Source organism: Rhinoraja longicauda, chromosome 8 (assembly GCF_053455715.1).
Source record: "Rhinoraja longicauda isolate Sanriku21f chromosome 8, sRhiLon1.1, whole genome shotgun sequence".
Lineage (NCBI taxonomy): Eukaryota > Metazoa > Chordata > Chondrichthyes > Rajiformes > Arhynchobatidae > Rhinoraja > Rhinoraja longicauda.
In genome coordinates this window covers 64550485-64569555 of record NC_135960.1, presented here as the reverse complement: position 1 = coordinate 64569555, position 19071 = coordinate 64550485, and the positions used below count along the sequence as shown (strand labels likewise).

Sequence of the window (19071 nt, the reverse complement as noted above, 5' to 3'; positions counted from 1 at the left end):
TTATAGACACAAAATGCTGGAGTAACTCAGTGGGACAGGCAGCATCTCTGGAGAGAAGGAATGGGTGAAGTTTCAGGTCAAGACCATTCTTCAGATCTTCTATCCAGAGATGCTGCCTGTCCCACTGAGTTACTCCAGCTTTTTGTGTCTATCTTCGGTGTAAACCGGCATCTGCAGTTCCTTCCTACACCTTAAAATACCCTTCATTGCTTCATGATATTCACTGAAAAATAGTGAATGTCATGACACAGCACCATGGCAGTGACGCTCCACACACAGGTTAAATCGCTGTGGGTTTATTGTGTCATCAACTTACAGAAACTGGTTCTCCTGCATAGTACACAATGTAATGAATGGAAAAATGTGATATGCCAACTTTCCCAAAATACAGCTGCAATGCCTGTTGTAAAGTGGGATGGGGAGTTTGTATGAAACCGCCGAAGCTAAAGAATGAAGAAGCTTAAGAGAGAAGACATCTAAGTGGCAGCAATGAAGGGTGTTAGCTGCAGTGGGACGAGGCTTAAAGGCAATGAAAATAGAAAAGATTAATAGCAAATGACATTGAAAGACTTGGAATCCTGGTAGCTTTGATGATGTAGCTAAATTTTACAGAGTGCAGAAGATAGGATTAAAAATACATCCAAAAGTCAACCCCAAAGTTATGTTCCATTGATGATCAGTATCATGTATCAGTAAAACAGAGGTGTTAACATAACATAAAAATCAGTAATGCATGCCACTTACAGATCTCGAGTTGACTGATCTGGTTAAATGATTAGAAACCAGCTTTGAAGTGTGTGCTTTCTTTAAACTTCCATTTTTTTAATACTGTACATGCCAATGGAAGGAGAGACAACAATGGGAGATAGCCCTTCAAATCTTTTCAGTTCTTGCCCATATTAGGCATTGCAGGCATTATTAGATTCCAAAATATTATTTCCAAATAAGGTACATAATCACCAACTTAGGATGAGGATTGTGCATTCTGTGCACACATGGTCTATATAACACTGTTGTATCACCTTTCTGACAGATGCAGGTTCAGAGAGACTTGACTTCAACTGTATTAAGCATATACAGCTTCCATTTTGTTTCAAACTGGCACTCTAGTTGGATTGTAATGTAATGGTAACGCATTAATTTCAGTAACTCAAACTAAACACTAAATTGCTATTTGTGTATTCTACAGAGTACAGTAGAAGATAAATAGCAAATACATTTATCAGCTCTGAAGCCCAGGAAATAACACAGGTGCTAGTTATTTATTTGGCAGCAAAAATAATTATTTTAGGATCAATACATCATTTTCCCCACAGCCAACAAGGAAGGTATTTTTAGTGTGATAAAATCATTAATGTTTTACCTCCCACAAGGCAAATGGCTTATATATTACTCTCACTGTAACATCTGCAATTAAGTAATGCAAATCCTCATCCCTAATTTTTCAGAATCCTTAGACTTTTGGCATAACAGCTAGTCTCTGCTATTAAATAGTGTAGTTCTATCCTCTCAAAATTCATTTTGGGAGAATAGAAACAACATGGAATAAAGGACAGTCTGATGAGAATTGAAGACTTAACATCAAATTAGGGAAAGAAGGAATTTGAACACTTTTGTTCCTATTGACAAAGTTAGTCAACGGAACATAATTTTGGGGTTGACTTTTGGATGTATTTTTATTCCTGTCTTCTGCACTCTGTAAAATTCAGCTACAGGGAAGTTAGCTTTTAAAGAACACCTCCTACACTCGATTTTTATTCACGGCAGACATTTCAGCATTTTCCATAGCAGGTGTGAAAATTCCATTTTTAATAATACTACTTTATTAACAAGGGAAGAATTGAGGCAATTACAGAGGCCTTTGTGGAGATAAATCAATGTTATTCCGTTTTAAATGACAAGAGAAGGATTTGCTGAAGATCAATACTTTGTCTAACTTGCACTATTGCAATTTAATGTTGCATTTGAAGACTTAATCCTGGATCTTGAAACCGTTTTACCTCCACTGCCAAGAGGAAACAGGGTAGACACAATGTCCTCATCACCCAAACTACAAGTGCTATTCAGATATTCCCCCAAGATAACGCAAACACCAATGCTGAAAAAGGTCAAAACAAGCAGATTCCAGAGGTCCAAGTAGTGGATTAAACTCTTTTTGAGGCTCCTCACAAATCCTTTGTTTTACTAAGTAGTTGTGTAGATACAATAAAAATGATGTTCTTTCCAATTGTGAATAACACTGCCAAAGGGAATGAAATATTTAGTATTTTTTTATAACTGCATACTTTTGCCAACCATAAATAAGAAGCAAAAGTGACAGAGCATGCAAAATGATGACAAATCTTGACAAAAATCCCCGGGTCCAGACCAAATATAAAAACAGTTACGCATATTTTGAGTTCAAATTGTGGCTATAACAAAACATTCCCATTACAGAAACTATCGGAAATGAAAATGCACAAAACTGCATTTTGCCGAGACAACTACTAAAAAGTGATATGCGAGCACTTAAGCCAAAAGATTTATACTCCAGGGAAGTGCTGACAGCAGAATTGACCGTTAACGTTTTGTGCTGTTAGCATATTGAAGTCAACTCCGAGCGTTGTCAATTTCCCCGAGTTGACGGCAGCCTGCTGGTTGGGGCTTGACCTTCACAACAAACTTGGAGTTTGGTCAAGGCCAACAGAGGAACTGCTTCATGGACAGGGATGTCTTCATTAAGCAAAGGTGCTGGCTTGGATGCACAGTAGAAATTTCACTGGCATTAACTGGTGGAAGACAGGGTACATTCCCAGGCATTTTTCATCCTTGGAATTCTCTGCCACAGAAGGTAGTTGAGGCCAGTTCATTGGCTATATTTAAGAGGGAGTTAGATGTGGCCCTTGTGGCTAAAGGGATCAGGGGGTATGGAGAGAAGGCAGGTACAGGATACCGAGTTGGATGATCATATTGAATGGTGGTGCTGGCTCGAAGGGCCGAATGGCCGACTCCTCCACCTATTTTCTATGTTTCTAAATAGATTCATGGTCAAGATTCACAAAGAAGATGAATTTCTCTCTTACACTGCTATGAATCAGTACAAAAATGGCACAAGGAATAGATAATATTTTCCCAGTAAATGGTTCATCTGGATAAAACTATTCAAAGTCTTTAGTCAGAGAAAAAGGGTCTCGACCCGAAACAGCAGCCATTCCTCTCTCCAGAGATGCTGTCTGTCTCGCTGGTTTACTCCAGCATTTTGTGTCTAAATTCAAAGTCTTTAAGTCGGATAGAGAGGAAATGGTAGAGGCAGGTACAATTCAAACACTACTTGGATAGATAGATGGATAGGAAAAGTTTGGAGGGATATCAGTCAGGCACAGGCAAGTTGGACGTGGATGAGTTGTGTCGAAAAGTTTGTTTCCGTGCTGTGCAGATCTATGAATCTATTTTTTCCCAAGCTGCTGTGGATGAAAAGATTCCAAGAAACAAGCCAAAGCAACAAAAGCAGCTTTCACCTATGAATAACCGTGGCAGTTGGGTGGTGGGGAGTGGAGGAGAATATTCTAGGGTGGTTGAATATTTTTTGAGTGGATTTTAAAGGTAGCACTTGCATAAAAAGAAAGAATTTTCTAAATTCCTTTACCATTTGTCACACATTTGACAAACTCAAATCTCATAATACACCTCCTACAATGCTCTAAACTGTTCTGGTATGATAAAGAGAGCTTGTTTACTTTATTGCATTGGAGCTTACTCCTTGCTAATGCAATTGGAGATTAAACCCACTACCCCCAAAGAAGGGTCTCGACCCGAAACGTCACCCATTCCTCCTCTTCAGAGATTCTGCCTGTCCTGCCTTTTGCATCTATCTTCGGTTTAAACCAGCCTCTGCAGTTCCTTCCTTCACACCCTAACATTACTTCTCTTGTCCCACTTTCTTCCCCCTACTACAGTCAGTCTGAAGAAGAGTGCTGACCCAACATGTTTCTTGTCCGTTCCTTCCACAAACTTCACCTACTGCATCCAGTGTTCCCGACATGGCCTCCTGTACATTAGTGAGACCAAGCGTAGAGTCGGCAACCGTTTCACCAAATACCTGTATTTGATCCGCCAAAGCCTGCGGAAACTCCCATTTGTTTACCATTTCAACTCCCCTTCCCATTCGGACTTTTCTGTCTTGGGCCTCCTCCACTGCCTGTACCTTATATTCCACTTGGATAGTTTACAACCCAATGGCATGAACGTTGAATTTTTAAACATTAGGTAACCCTCTACAAAACACTGACTCTCCTTTGTTCCCCCACAACCCCTTCCCCACCTCCCCCTCCCTCCCTCCCCTGAGCCACAGCTGACATTGCTCCTACCTCCACCCTCCCCACATTCCTTTCCCTAGCATCACAATTTGCAACTCTAATCCTTTTGTCTCACTTTGTGTGTGCTCATCTAGGGTCTGTGTCAAAGCATTTGCCCATCAAAACCCCCTCTTTGCCTATGTTCATCTATGATCAGTTTTGTCCTGACTCTTCTAGCTTTCTCCCAACCACCCCCCCCCCCCCCATCCCTGCAATCACCGAAGAAGGGTCCCGACCCGAAATGTTACTTATCCACATTCTCCAGGAATGCTACATGACCCGCTGAATCACTCCAGTATTTTGAGTCTGTCCCTCCTCAAACACGCAAAGTTCCTTCTGCAATGGTTTCATATACATCGTGCTTATCTAGCTCTTCATTAATCACTACTTGAAGGAGTTCCATGTTCCAAGTGTACGGGGATCGCTGGGTGGCACGGACCTGGTGGGCCGAAAAGACCTGTTTCCAGCTGTATATATATGATATGATGATATGATATGTTGCAACCTTCAGCAGAAGGACTTTTTTTCCTAATCTCTATCCCGAGTTAATTTGTCACTTTTTACAGATTTCCTCCTAGATTAGTATCCACTATCAAAATTTTCCATTTAGTTTCATCTCAAGATTTCTCTTTGCTGGTGGAATTAATCACACTATCTCATTATATCTCTTTTTCATCACTAGCATTATCCATAATGCATGCTCAATACTTCTTATATTCTTCCTAAAATAGGTCACTCAAAACTGAACTGTGAGCTTTTAAATTCCTTTGAATTTGGAATTTCAGCTTCCTTTGCTCCTATTATTGAGGACAGCAAAATATGGCGATTTCCTTTTAAACAGTGAAATTGCAAGACAATTTATTCGAACAGGATATATGGCAAAATACCTAGTTCGTGAGGAAGCTCATGACAAAAGACAGCGATGGAAGTACTCAGTCCTCCTGAATTGGAAGCACTGAAGGCAGCTCCTAGAGGGAAGGAAAAAAAGCTCAAAGTTCAACGGTATACAAGTTATGCATCACACAACTGTATTTATTTGTCAGGTTTGATGGAAAAAATATGCTAGTGCATAATTAACAATATCTGAACCTTTAAAATCACAAACCTTGCATTTGTTAACAGCTACAATGCACTGAGAGGGATATCGAGGATACGAAAAGCACAATAATTACTTAGCAAAATTTGTGGCAAAGTTGAAAGTACTTGCCAGTGAGTTTTATGATTACCCTCAGAGTAAAAGTGATTGTTCAGAATGTATCACAGCTCAAAATTAAATTTTAGCTGCAAGTATAAAGAGCATTCACATTAGGAATGCATCACTAGTGCTAAATCATTTTACAAAATGCAGTAGTTTTAGACCAATCCTTGAATGCTCAATATTGGAGCATACGGATTGTTAGTGGGTTTTTAAATGGCCGTTTTTTGTTTACTCAGGAGTATACAAGAAATATTTTTTAATTCTGTAATGTCCAAAATCCTTTCTTAAACTGAGTATATCTTAGATGTTTTTTGGAGAAAATATGTAGTGATTCTGGGAATTAATGTAAAGCCTTAAATTAAATTTATGTCAATTGTGAACAGATTTATGTGTTCTCACTGGAGAACTTCTGTAATTCCAAACTGAGTCAAGCAGCTCAGAATTTCAGAGGTTCTGCCCATAATCCATGTTGTTGATTCCAGATATTTGCACATCATAATGGCCATCGTCTTGCTGGTAGAGACAGAAGCAGAGTCCCACAGAGAAGGAGATGAACATGTTAAACAAAAATCTGTTGAAGTATAACAAATTTGCAACACCAAAGTTTTAATATTAAATGCATTGTTGAAGTAAAATCTTAAAGTATTAGGAAATTGTGGGCATTACTACAACACAATTGACACTCTTCCCAATATTACCACTAGATTTCATTCACAGTGGATAACAATTAGGACACTGCTCAAGCAATGATTTGGGATAATGGGTACTGATTTTGTTCTTTACCTATCGCAAGTCCGTCACTGAAGTTATGCATGCCATCTCCCATAATAACCATCCAAGCAATGTTTGCTATGCCAGCATCTTGCATCTCTTTATTAGAATGGCAGTGACCATGAGAATGTCGCTCAGAATTTGAATGATGCTGTTTGGACACGGTTTTACTTTCATGGTTCTCAGTCAAACAATCAATGTCATATTGCGAATCGTGAATGTAAACAGACTTCGAGTTAGGGGCAACAGTAGCGTTTGCCGGGGATCCCAGAGTGCCATCCAGATCAGTAAGCTGGGTCACATCGTGTTGTTCATACAAACCATCCTGCTGGTCTGTTCCTGAAAACGAACACATCCAGATATCAATAGTCAATTGAAAATTTCCATTTGTTTCTACTTTAACTGCTAAATCACTGTGCTAATCCTTCCATTTGAGATCTCCATCATAAAGTGTTTCAAAGATTTTGAATCCATAGAAGTCCCCTGAAAAACTGAACAGCCTCTTAAAGCACCCTTCACCAGCTCTGTGCAACCACCGTCCTGGACACTGTTACATATCTTGGTATTTCCTTTAAATAAGGCTCAACCTCATCCCGCCCACCAACACAAAAGTTCTGGGGGCAGAGACTCTGCTGCGTCGATGCAGCGATGGGAGATGCAGCGATGGCCAAGAAGGAAGGAGAAGAGAGTACAAGAAGAGCCAAAGCAATTACAAGTTCAAGAAACTAATACAGAAAAAGTTGATGCAGGTGCTATAACAGCATTTAAAACACAATTAGACAGATACATGGATAGGAAGGGTTTAGAGCGATATAGGCCAAATAGGACTATTAGGGGGCATCCTGGTTGGCATAGGGGAGCTGGGCTGAAGGGCCTGTTTCTTTGCTGTATGACTATCAGCTTTAAAGTAGCAGAAGGAAAAAAAATTACCTTCATATTACAAAGTAATGGGCATAATCCAGAAGATGCAGGATCACTTCATTCCAAAGAGGAAGAAAGATTCTAAGGGGAGCAAGAGGCAACCGTGGCTGACAAGGGAAGTTAGGGATTGAATAAAACGAAAAGAAAAGATTTATAACATAGCAAAGAGTATCGGGAAGCCAGAGGATTAGCAAACTTTCAAAGGACAAGAGAAGATAACAAAAAGGGCAATATGGGGTGAAAAGATGAAGTACGAGGGTAAGCTGGCCAAGAATATAATGAAGGATAGTATAAGCTTCTTTAGGTATGATAAGAGAAAAAGATTAGTAAAGACAAATGTAGGTCCCTTGAAGGCAGAAACAGGTGAAATGATTATGGGTAACAAGGAAATGGCAGAAGAGTTGAACAGGTACTTCGGTTCTGTCTTTACTAAGGAAGACACAATCTCCCAGATGTACTAGAGGATGGAGGATCTAGGGAAACAGAGGAATTGAAAGAAATTTGCATTAGGCGAGAAATAGTATTGGGTAGACTGATGGGACTGAAGGCTAATAAATCCCCAGGGCCTGATGGTCTGCATCCCAGGAAGTGGCTCTAGAAATCATGGATGCATCAGTGAACATTTTTATTGTTCTATAGAGTCAGGATCAGTTCCTGTGGATTGGAGGGTAGCTAATGTTATCCCACTTTTCAAGAAAGGAGCAAGAGAGAAAACGGGGAATTATAGACCAGTTAGCCTGACATTGGTGGTGGGGAAGATGCTGGAGTCAATTATTGAAGAGGTAATAACGGCGCATTTGGATAGCAGCAAAAGGATTGGTCCAAGTCAGCATGGATTTATAAAGGGGAAATCCTGCTTGACTAATCTGGAATTTTTTGAGGATGTGACAAGTAAAATGGAGAAGGGGAGCCAGTGGATGTCGTGTATCTGGACTTTCAGAAAGCCTTTGATAAGGTTGTATAAAATTATGAAAGGACTGGACAGGCTAGATGCAGGAATGCGGAGTCCAGAACCGGGGACCACAGTCCAAGAATAAAGGGGAGGCCATTTAAAGTTGAGGTGAGAAAAAACTTTTTCACTCAGAGAGTAATGAATTTGTGGAATTCCCTGCCACAGAAGGCAGTGGAGGCCAATTCACTGGATGAATTTAAAAGAGAGTTAGATAGAGCTCTAGGGGCTAGTGGAATCAGGGGATATGGGGAGAAGGCAGGCACGAGTTACTGATTGTGGATGATCAGCCATATCACAATGAATGGTGGTGCTGGCTCGAAAGGCCAAATGGCCTCCTCCTGCACCTATTTTCTAAACAGGTATCACATTTCCATTTCTCACATATGTTAATAAGGAGTTACATATGAAGCCTTTTTGTAAATTTAGAACATAGAAGTGCACAGCACAGGACCGAACATGATGCCAAGGTAAACCAAACTCCTCTGCCTCTTCATGATCCATATCCCTCCAATTCCTGAATATTGTGCCCATCTAAAAACCTCTTAAATGCCACTATCATATCTGCTACCACCCTGTCAATGTGGCTCAGAAATTCTGTTGAAAGAAACAATACATTTATAATATAGAAACAAATTTTGCACTTCCTCTTTATAGAGAGTCTTAGCTGTGTTGAGCAAGAAACAAATTCTCCTACCTGCCATGGTCTTAAGGTCAAGCCATTCACTTTCTGACCTGCGGTTTAATTTGTGGTCCGACAATTTTCGTCCAACTGCTGCCTCTCCACTCAGAACACTCTGCTTACGCCACTTCTTTTTGCCCTGGAAATTAAATGTTAGAAAAACAAGAGGTTGCATTTGAAAATTCAAAGATCAATTCTGTATTCAGCTGAAGTTGAACAAACTTTGCCGCTTACTCAAGATAATACTTTGCATTACAAGGGATTGAATTATTCAATAATTCAGAGGTATGGATATGCAGCATAAGATTCCGGTCAAGGGTTGTAAAGCCTTTATGCCGGCAGACTTGTTCCATTCAATCTCCCAATCTTCCTTTATCTATTCATGTGATTTTCCTCAGACTTGGGTCTTTATCATCTTAATAAATAGCATGCAAACAAAAGCTTTTCATGCATCATGTGACAATAATAAACAATGCCAGTGTCAAAGTTGCTTATTATAAAAGTAGCATGCTTATTTGACAAAACATCTGTGTTTACTTGTTCACACCACATTGTGCGTGAAATGTTAATAGAATACAATGTGCTGGTGTTGTTATATCCTAACCTCTGCTAAATTGTTTATAAACAAACTACAATTGAAATAAAGATGGTCAAAAGGAGGAATCCTCTGTAAATTAAAAAAAAGTTGATCATTTAATGATAGCAAAGAACATTAAATTACTTCCAACAATGTATATACTTTGAGTTTACCATTTTGGCTTTGTGATCTCTGAAGAGTCCAATGCAATGTTCAACGATGAAAAGAAGGTAGATACCACCCAGCGCTGTAAGTCCTTTCCACAATCCGTTATATACTGTAAGGAGATCTTCAGAACTTTCATGATTTCCATGAGTATGATTATGATCATGGTCGTGCTCATGATGACCATGATCATGTGCACCTTGCGCCTGTTAGTGCAAAAAAGATCAATAAGAATGAAACAAAGATCTTGCATATTACTCCCAAAGTTTTGTTTGGAATAGTTCTCACACTTGAACATAAAGTTTAACCATGATCTAAAACATGTTACTTTATTACATTAAACATATTACATTAAAACATATGACAAAAGAAAAGCATAACAGGGATTATAAAAATAACAGAGTGAATGTCTCCAGAGCTTCCAGTTAAGAATAGTTTTATATTCAAAACATAATTGGAGTCAACTGCAGATAGCCTTGATGTTGTATTACCTGTTTGCCAGAAAGTTAAGAAATTAACTATGTACCAGACCAAGTGGTCCCATTGGGCCCAAAACTCTCCTGCATTGGTGTAGCACACTCTCCTCCCCTCTCCCCCTCCCCTACTCCATCCCCCTCAACCCCCCTTATCCTCCCTCCTCCCCCTCCCATGGAGATAGATTTAAACTTTTAAATGTGAATAACTTTAAAAATATAACACCGATTTCAATGAAACTTCTTCCATTAGCACCAAAGGGGTGACCGCGAGTAAGGTGGGCCTAAAATTGTCACCGTTTTGGCTGTAGTTCAGGAACAAACAACCAAACAAACAAGAGTTTTAGTATATAGATATACTTTTACATAAGAATCAGATGAGTCATCTTTAGCACCATGGTTTCTCAAGACTAAGACCAGTTTTGTTAAATTGTCAAATGAAAAAATATGCTTTATCTGTATGATAATTGCCCTTTGAACTGAGTAGCTCACAAGGTGATAAGTAGGAAACTTATGAGTCTGGAATCACAAAGGACAAACCAGGCAATAATGACTGATTTATTTTTCTGAAGCAAAAATCAGAAGGGGTTCAATGATAATCTAATAATTTTCCAACTACAAATACAGATACAAAAATTTTGTTTCAGATGTTATTTCTTGAATTTAAGGTCACTCAGTCATAGTGGATTCAAAACTCAAGACAGTGCAGGCCTCCAACATGTAAATGTTAACACTAATTCCAGAGCAAAGTCTCTTTGACCTGTACACGAGATCAGGTCACGTTAAACAAAACCACACCAAAACCTCAGTACCAAAATGTTGCACCATGTCGAAAAATCACGAAAACTCAAAAAACCCATGTTCCTACACAACTTAGAGAGAAACAGTGATTGAAGGATACATTTGGAAACAAGCCCTTCAGCCCACCGACAATTGCCAAAGGGCAATTATTATGCTCACTGTTCATCGGTCACCCATTCACACGAGTTCCACGCTATGACACTTTTACATCTACTCCCTACACAATAGGGGCAATTTACAGAGGCCAATTAAAACTCAAACCCTCAGGTCTTTGGGGTGTGGGAGGAAAATGGAGCACCCTGAGGAAACCCACACAGTTACAGGGAGAATGTGCAAACTCCACACCGACAGCATCTGAGGTCAGGACTGGACCAGGGTCTCTGGTGCTGTGAGGCAGCAGCTCTACCAGCTGTGCCACAAATTGAAAAGAAAAAAATACATTGGTCTGTTCTTTTCCTACCTATATGCGACAAGGATAGCTAACAAAGATTGAAATTACAGAATAAAATCTAATCTTGGATATTTCCTCCCCAAAAACAAAAAAATAAAATGATCAGATCCGTCAATTCAAAGTCTACTTACATGAGGCATTAGATGCAGTAATGCATCACCGCTGAGCGTTCCGACTGCCAGGGCCACCAAGAATGTTAAAAGATACTTGAAACATACTTGATTGATGATTGGTACAAGAACGACACCCAGCACTGACAACAAGCTTATAATGGTGATTGAGAGGAGTCCCCAAATCCAAACTATGTAAGAAACAACAGATTCAGAAGAATATGTTAGGTTACCACAAACACATTAAAATAGATCAACGTTACAGTTGACAATGGTACACTAATGAAATATAAGGAGATTTACTGTAAATCCTTCTAGCTTTCACTTGGAGAAGCTGTGACAAACCTGTTAGTTAAATTTCATGATCTGATGTACTTGATGTGTGAATGAAAGCTTTAAAACTTGTCAAGTGTAATAAAATCCCTGAGAATATCTGCCATTTCATGCAATCTATATTCTTTAGTTCTTAAAACTCGGTTCTTTTCTGGAAATTTTATAAAGAAACATCATCTACCTTGTTCTCAAGAGAGGCAACGAAAGAGTGAATGTATTGGATCAATGTGTGTAAATGTTCAACAATAACCCCCAAAATATTTAAGAGCATTTCCAAAATTGATAATATGTATTTTAATAACATTCCTGGAGTACATATCAACAAAATAGCATCACTCTACAAAATAAGAAAGCTGCCAAGGTTACAGATTCAACAGGTAAATATGCGTGACAATCACAAAACATCAGCGAATTTGCACATAAACATGATTTAATCTTTTGGATCTGTTTTTTGATAGTGGATCTGAAAAGTGTCCTCCATTTTGATATTCCAAATACTTCATCAGTCGGGTGCATTCTAAATCTACATTTTCCTAATACTGACTAATAGACACCATTTTCCTAATTTTCCGACACATTTGGAATATAATTCATTAATGGTTTAAACGTCAAGAATATTGAATTTCTTTGACCTCTTGCTAAAAACAATTTGATAACTTGCTATGGCATTATTTCAAGTCAGCAATCATCCACCAATTTTCTTTTGAGTTGCAGGATATCTTAAATTCAATTTATCGATTTTTATGCATGCAATTTAATTTTCTTTCCAGAGAACCCAATCTTCTTTTTCAAACAATGGCACACATCAAACCCATTTAGCCAATGTACACTGGGTGAACTATGTTTAATGGTGACCAAAGCAAGTGTAGAAAAGAGCAAGGCGACACAAAGATTTGTAAATGATACTGAAGGAACAAAATAAAAATAAACAAGATAAATGGTATCATAACAAATATGATTTAAGTACCATATTTAAACTGAAACTGATTAATTTCTAATATTTGTTTTTCCATCCCCACCTCTACTTTCCACATTATCTGCTAATAAAAAAAACAACTATTTAATATCTTGTGGTATGCTTAAAGTATTACAACAACCAGCATTAGGTGAGAGCAATTTCAAAAAGCTGCCATTTGCAGTGGACAAGATTTAAATTATAAAACTTAAGCAGAAAATAAAAAATAAACATGTCAAATATGTCAAATAAACATGTCAAACATGTGTAAAGTTGTTCTGGATTTGATACTGTCATTCTTAACCTTTAGTCTAATATCAAACCAGAAACACTGAAATGATATAAAATGCAACACAACCGATGCCCACATTTTCATTTGGTCATATCAGCAAAACATGAACACATTAGTACCAGTTACAGCTTTAATGAAAGAAAAGGGCACAAGGCACTGGAGTAATTCAGCAGATCAGGCAACATCTCTGGGGAACATGGATAGGTGACGTATTGGGTTGAGCCTAGAGGTCAGTTGGTGTCTATTTCCCATCGAGAATTATGAGAAAAGCTGCTAAACAACATTGGAGGCCAAGGTAAAAGCACTGTAATCCAATAGCAGGTTATGCAGTTATGCAGTTAAAAAAAATATGTTAAACCATTGCTTTTTGTTATTGACAGATAATTAAATAAGTGGAGGGAAGGATAAGAAAACAAGATTTTTTAAACTGACCAGCCAAATTTTAGGAATAATATATCCCACTGAACCATTAAAAAGTGGAAGTGTAACTGGTAGGTGTTAGCTAGTGCAGACTGTACTTTGAATGTTGAATTCTTTTTGCTATTATGTTTGAACGGTTCAATATATTTTTCACCCTATTGGCAACATGTTCCATTGTATGTATGCGCAGCTGCTGTAAATATTGCAGACCTCTCTTATCTGATTTTGCCAAACATGAACAAAGCAAAATTCCCTCCTTATGATCAAAAGAACTTTCTACTTATACACAATGCTATTGATTCTGGGTCTTGCTCTGTATTTGGCCTTTGACTAACCCTGTCCCTCTTCCCTGGCCCCCTCTCCTCCATAACACAGAATTGCTGACCCAGATAAACTTTGTAGGAAAGAACTGCAGATGCTGCTTTAAATCGGTAGACACAGAATGCTGGAGTAACTCAGCAGGATAGGCAGCATCTCTGGAGAGAAGGAATGGATGACGTACGAGGTCGAGACCCTTCTTCAGACTGATGTCAGGGGAGTGAGCGGGACAGAGATAGAATGTAGGCAGAGACAGTAAGACTGGAGGGAGAACTATGAAGGGAGAGGGGATGGAGAGAGAGGGAAAGCAAGGGCTACTTAAAGTTAGAGAAGTCAATGTCCATACCGGTTGGGATGTAAGCTATCCAAGCGAAATATGAGGTGCTGTTCCTCCAATTTACGCTGCGCCTCACTCTGACAATGGAGGAGGCCCAGGACAGAAAGGTCAGATTGGGAATGGGACGGGGAGTTAAAGTGCTGAGCAATTGGGAGATCAGGTTGGTTAAGGCGGACTGAGCAGGTGTTCAGCGAAATGACCGCCGAGCTTGCGCTAGGTCTCACCGATGTACAGAAGTTGACACCTGGAACAGCAGATGAGGTTGGAGGAGGTGCAAGTAAACCTCTGCCTCACCTGAAAAGACTGTTGGGGTCCTTGGATGGAGTCGAGGGGGGAGGTAAAGGAACAGGTGTGGCATCTCCTGCGGTTGCAGGGGAAAGTACCTGGAGAGGGGGTTATGTGGGTGGGAAGGGACGAGTTAACCAGGTAGTTGCGAAGGGAACGGTCTCTGCGGAAAGCATTAAGGGGTGGAGATGGGAAGATGTGGAAGTTGCGGGATCCAGTTGGAAGTGGTGAAAGTGTTGGAGGATAATATGCTGTTACCAGGGAGTTGCGGAGGGAACCTTGCTTCCTTTACGTGCCAAACCATAGTGAAGTGAACCTTACCTAGTGCAATGTTATTCCCATTTTGAGACCTGTGATTTATTGAAATTTACAAGTGCTGGCCCCTCAAACAAAATATTTGATTGACAATTTCATGTGCCCAAACAAACACCATTCAATTTCTAGGCCCTCTGCAATGTTTTTTAAAGCATATTCATTCCTGAATATTTTAGATTAACATTTCCTCTCTTTAATCTACATTTGCTTTGGTCAAATTTAATTTTAATGGCTCTGTGAAGCTCTGTAAACATGTTCTCCAGAGATGATGCTTGATCTGCAGAGTTACTTCAACACTTTGTGCCCTTTTGTTTTTAAAATTGAAAATAAATTATGAATGTAAACCACAAAAAATACTTGCGGAAGTTCTCTGCCAAACTGCAGATGTACTGTATGTATCCTGACCGGTTGCATCATGGCCTGGTTTGTATTGCAACACACAAGATGTTGCAGAGTGGTGGACTCTGACCAGTTCATGATGGAAACAACCCTCCCCTCCATCAAAAGCATCCATGTGAGGCACTGCCTCAAGAAAGTGACAAGTATCACCAAGAATCCTTTACCATCCACGCATGCATTCTTCTCACTGCTACCATCTAACCGGATTCATTTCAGTATATGTGCCGGCGATACTGCAGCAAGCAGGATTTTCAATGGACCCGAACCTCACCGTATTTGTACATATGACAATAAACTTGACTTGATTTAAAATATAGTTCAATAAGCATGTTTTAAGTACAGGAACATTTTCCTCTCTCAAGGTGAGATCTTACAATTAAAAAAAAAAAAATTGTGCAAAAACCTGAAATTATAAAAAGTTTGCTTCAAAGCAGTTTAAAACAAAAAACAAAAAAATCAAATTCGAATGAAGGATGTTTTTTTCTGTTTAATGATATCAAATGATTTCAAGTGCCAACTTTTTGGGGCATGAATAATTTCTTGAATTCATAAAGGGTCTTTGACAGGGTAAAATGCTAAGGCACTTCATAAGAACATAAAATCAAATCAAAAATTGATACCAAGCTAAAGGAGGAAACATTAAAACTTTTTAATTAATAGGTGACGTTATAAATCTTATGATGTGTAAGGAAATACCAGGGACATGTGGCTAGGCGGCTGAAGGTGCAATGGGAATGGAGACTGCACGAGTGATTACAGAATACATTGCTAGCTAGCATCACGGAAATTACTGGCTCATAAGAATATCACAAGAACATCATCAGAATACAAATGTTTCTCATGTTTTATCCCATTGATGGATTGTACTAAATCTTTCCCATTTAAGTTTTATTGCTTCCATTCTCAGGTCTCTGGTATTTAGAATTGAAATACACACTTACTTTGTATTCTACAGCTTCTCGGATATTTGGAGTGGGGTGGCAGGGGCATGAGAGCTGCTGAACCTTTGACTAAGTAGCTTTGGTGAGTCTCTCGTAAATCAAAAATGATCGAGTGTAGATATTAAACATGCTTGAAGCTAACGAATTTGGAGGTACGCATTCAGAATGATAACAAAACTATGTTTAGTGTCTCACCTGTAAGAATAGAATCTTGGTTATTTACTGGCTCCATCTTCAGTTCTTCAGGGTGATGGATGCAAACCCTGCTATCTATTTGGTACAGCAAGGCAGGACATAGGTACGTAAACTCGACTGCAGAAATCCCTGAATTTGTGCTCAGACCATAGCTTTGCAACAGTTGGGAGACATTCAAGCACTAGAAAGAACAAATGTATAAGTTTGCACAATAATCACCCATCATATAAATAAGGATGACTTACAACAGCAAGATATCATCAGATCTTACTTTTTCAGATACAATTTCACAATAAGATAATTGATGTTATGGCCAAGGTCAATTTATCAAAAAAAAAATTCCAAGATATTACCATAGCAACTCACAAACAGCCTTTAAATTTAGGACTGAAAATATATCTAAAATTGTATCATCACAAATGGATAAGAAAATATGCTAATATTAACCCAGAGTATAAAACATAATTAAAACTAGTCATATTGCATCTAGCATTTAAATGTGCCACTGAGGATCATGTACTTTGAGTGATTTTATTTAAATATGCTGTAGAATTTTAATCTTTCTTTACATATCTATACAAAGTGAAGTGTAATAAATTTGTTCAAACATCAATTTACTACAAGCACAGTCTCACACCTCAGCAGTTGAGCGTACATCACAATTTACTTTAAATTAATTACATTAAAAAATAAAATCTACTAATCACTGAATGTAAGCAAGTGTAGTCCTTCTGCCAGTGAGTGGATGGGACTGAAACATTGCTTATATTCTCAGCTTGATATGAGACATCACATAGTAATGCAGATGCAGTGGATAGTGGTGTGGAATCAGTATTGGGGGGGGGGGGGGGGGAGAAATATTGAATAGCAGGGGAAAGACAACACAGGTAGAAGACAACACAGGTCCAAAATATAAATCGGGAAAAATAAATGGAGATTTTTATGGGCAATTTTAATCAATATATTAATTGGGTAAATAAAACTGGCAAGGGTATCGTAGAAAATTCTGTGGATATTGTCAAGGATTATTTCTTTGATCAGCATATTATAGAGCCTGTCGTTTTAGATTTGGTCATGTGTGACGAGGAAGGATTACCAATAGACCTTGTGGTTAAGGATTTCCTAAGAAGTAAGGACCACATCATGGTTGAATTTCAGACAGAGTCTGAGTATGAACATTTCAAGTCCAAAACCAGCGCCTTCGACTTAAATAAGCACAATTACAATGGTATGGAAATGGAGTTGTCCACAGTGGACTGGATAAATAATCGAAGAGATAGTCAGTAGATGAGCAGTGGCATATTTTTAAACAGCTAGTGCATAACACTCAGCAGAAATTTATCCCAACTATTCCATGAGAAAGAGGATCCATCCCTGGTTGTCGAAAGAGGTTAAAGGCAATGTTAAATGGAGAAAGACGACTGGTGGACCAAAGTTGCAAGGCTGGTAGAAGAAGCAAAGGCTGATAGTAAACCAGTGGATTGGTACTTTTTCTAACCAACTGCAAAAGATTAAAAAGCTCATAAGGAAATAATTCAACTTGAGATGAAATGTGCATGTAATATCAAAAACCAAAAGTAAACGGTTTTAGAGATATATTAAAAGGAATCGAGAGGCTAAGGTTAGCATTGAATCACTAGGCAATAAACCAGCTGATCATTTAGTAAAACAATATAATTAAGCCATCATTAAAGGCAAATAATATTTGGTAAATTTGCTTGGGTTTTGAAAGAAATAATAAGCAGAGTTGATAGAGGAGTCTGTAAATGGGGTGTATTTGGTCAGCCAAAGGGTTTTTGACAAGGTGCCACATAAGAGGCTGGTGCATAAAGAGCTCATGGTATTAGCGTGGACTAAAAAATGATTATAAGGCAGAAAACAGAGAGTTGAAATAAATGGATCTTAATCGGGTTGGAAGGATTGGAAGTAAATTACCCAAGGATCAATTCTTGGCCTTCAATTATTTACTATTAATGACTTTGAGGAGAGGGCAGAATGCAAGGTGCCTAAATTTAAATGAAAAAAAGGTGTAAGGGCAAGTTGTGATGTGGAAAGTACGAGATCATGCATGTCAGCAAGAAAGGCCGATTAACTATAAGAGAGTGCAAATTAGGGAAGTATAGAGGTGTCCAAGAGCTCTTGTGCATGAATCATAAAAAGTTAGCAGGTAAGTGCAGGAAGTAGTTGGGAGGGCAAATGCCTTATTGGCCTTTATTGTAAAGGAATTGGAGATTACACATAGGAAAGTTTAGTTACAATTGTATAGAGTTTTGGTGAGGCAATGCCTGCAATATTGCAAACAATTTTAGTCCTCTGACCCACGAAAGGATTTCTTGGCTTTGGAGACAGTCCAAAAGAGATTCACCAGGCGAATTGTAAAGGGATACAAAGGGTGTGTCCCGGGGAGCCGATCAGCGGTCAATAATTGTGAGGGGAAGACAATGGAGGACCCGGCGTGGGGGCCCCGCCGTGAGAGACGGTGGGAGACCCGGTGTGGGGGACACACTCTAGTTTAGAATCCTCTGCCATGGGTTTGTTTGTTTGTTTGTATGTTCATTTGTTCTGGTGAAGGTGCTGAGTCCACGGCAGCCAGCCAACATTCACTTGTCTTTTTCTTTTTGTTTTCACGTTTAATTTCAAGTTTTCGTGTACCTGTTGTGTGTTGTGACTGTAGGCAGACCAATTTCCCTCTGGGGATGAATAAAGTTTTATCGTATCGTAATTCCTAGGATGAGAGCATTGCTCTATCAAGAGAGACTAAACAATCAAGAGAGGCTAAACAATCAAGAGACGTTGGGTCTGTATTCGACATAGTTGAAAAGAATGAGGGATGATCCGAGTGAAAAGTA

At 38.9% G+C, this 19071-nt stretch overlaps 1 protein-coding gene across 1 annotated transcript in view; it reads right to left on the bottom strand.

The window, feature by feature from the left end:
* Nucleotides 1-19071, bottom strand: part of slc39a10 (solute carrier family 39 member 10) — a 51155-nt gene that overhangs the window by 9203 nt on the left and 22881 nt on the right. The window contains exons 3-8 of the mRNA XM_078404130.1: nt 16223-16403; nt 11454-11623; nt 9606-9803; nt 8871-8994; nt 6316-6642; nt 5222-5302 (exon numbers count right to left, since the gene is read on the bottom strand). Coding sequence (XP_078260256.1) covers nt 5222-5302; nt 6316-6642; nt 8871-8994; nt 9606-9803; nt 11454-11623; nt 16223-16403 — 1081 coding nt within the window. The remainder of the gene's footprint in view (nt 1-5221; nt 5303-6315; nt 6643-8870; nt 8995-9605; nt 9804-11453; nt 11624-16222; nt 16404-19071) is intronic.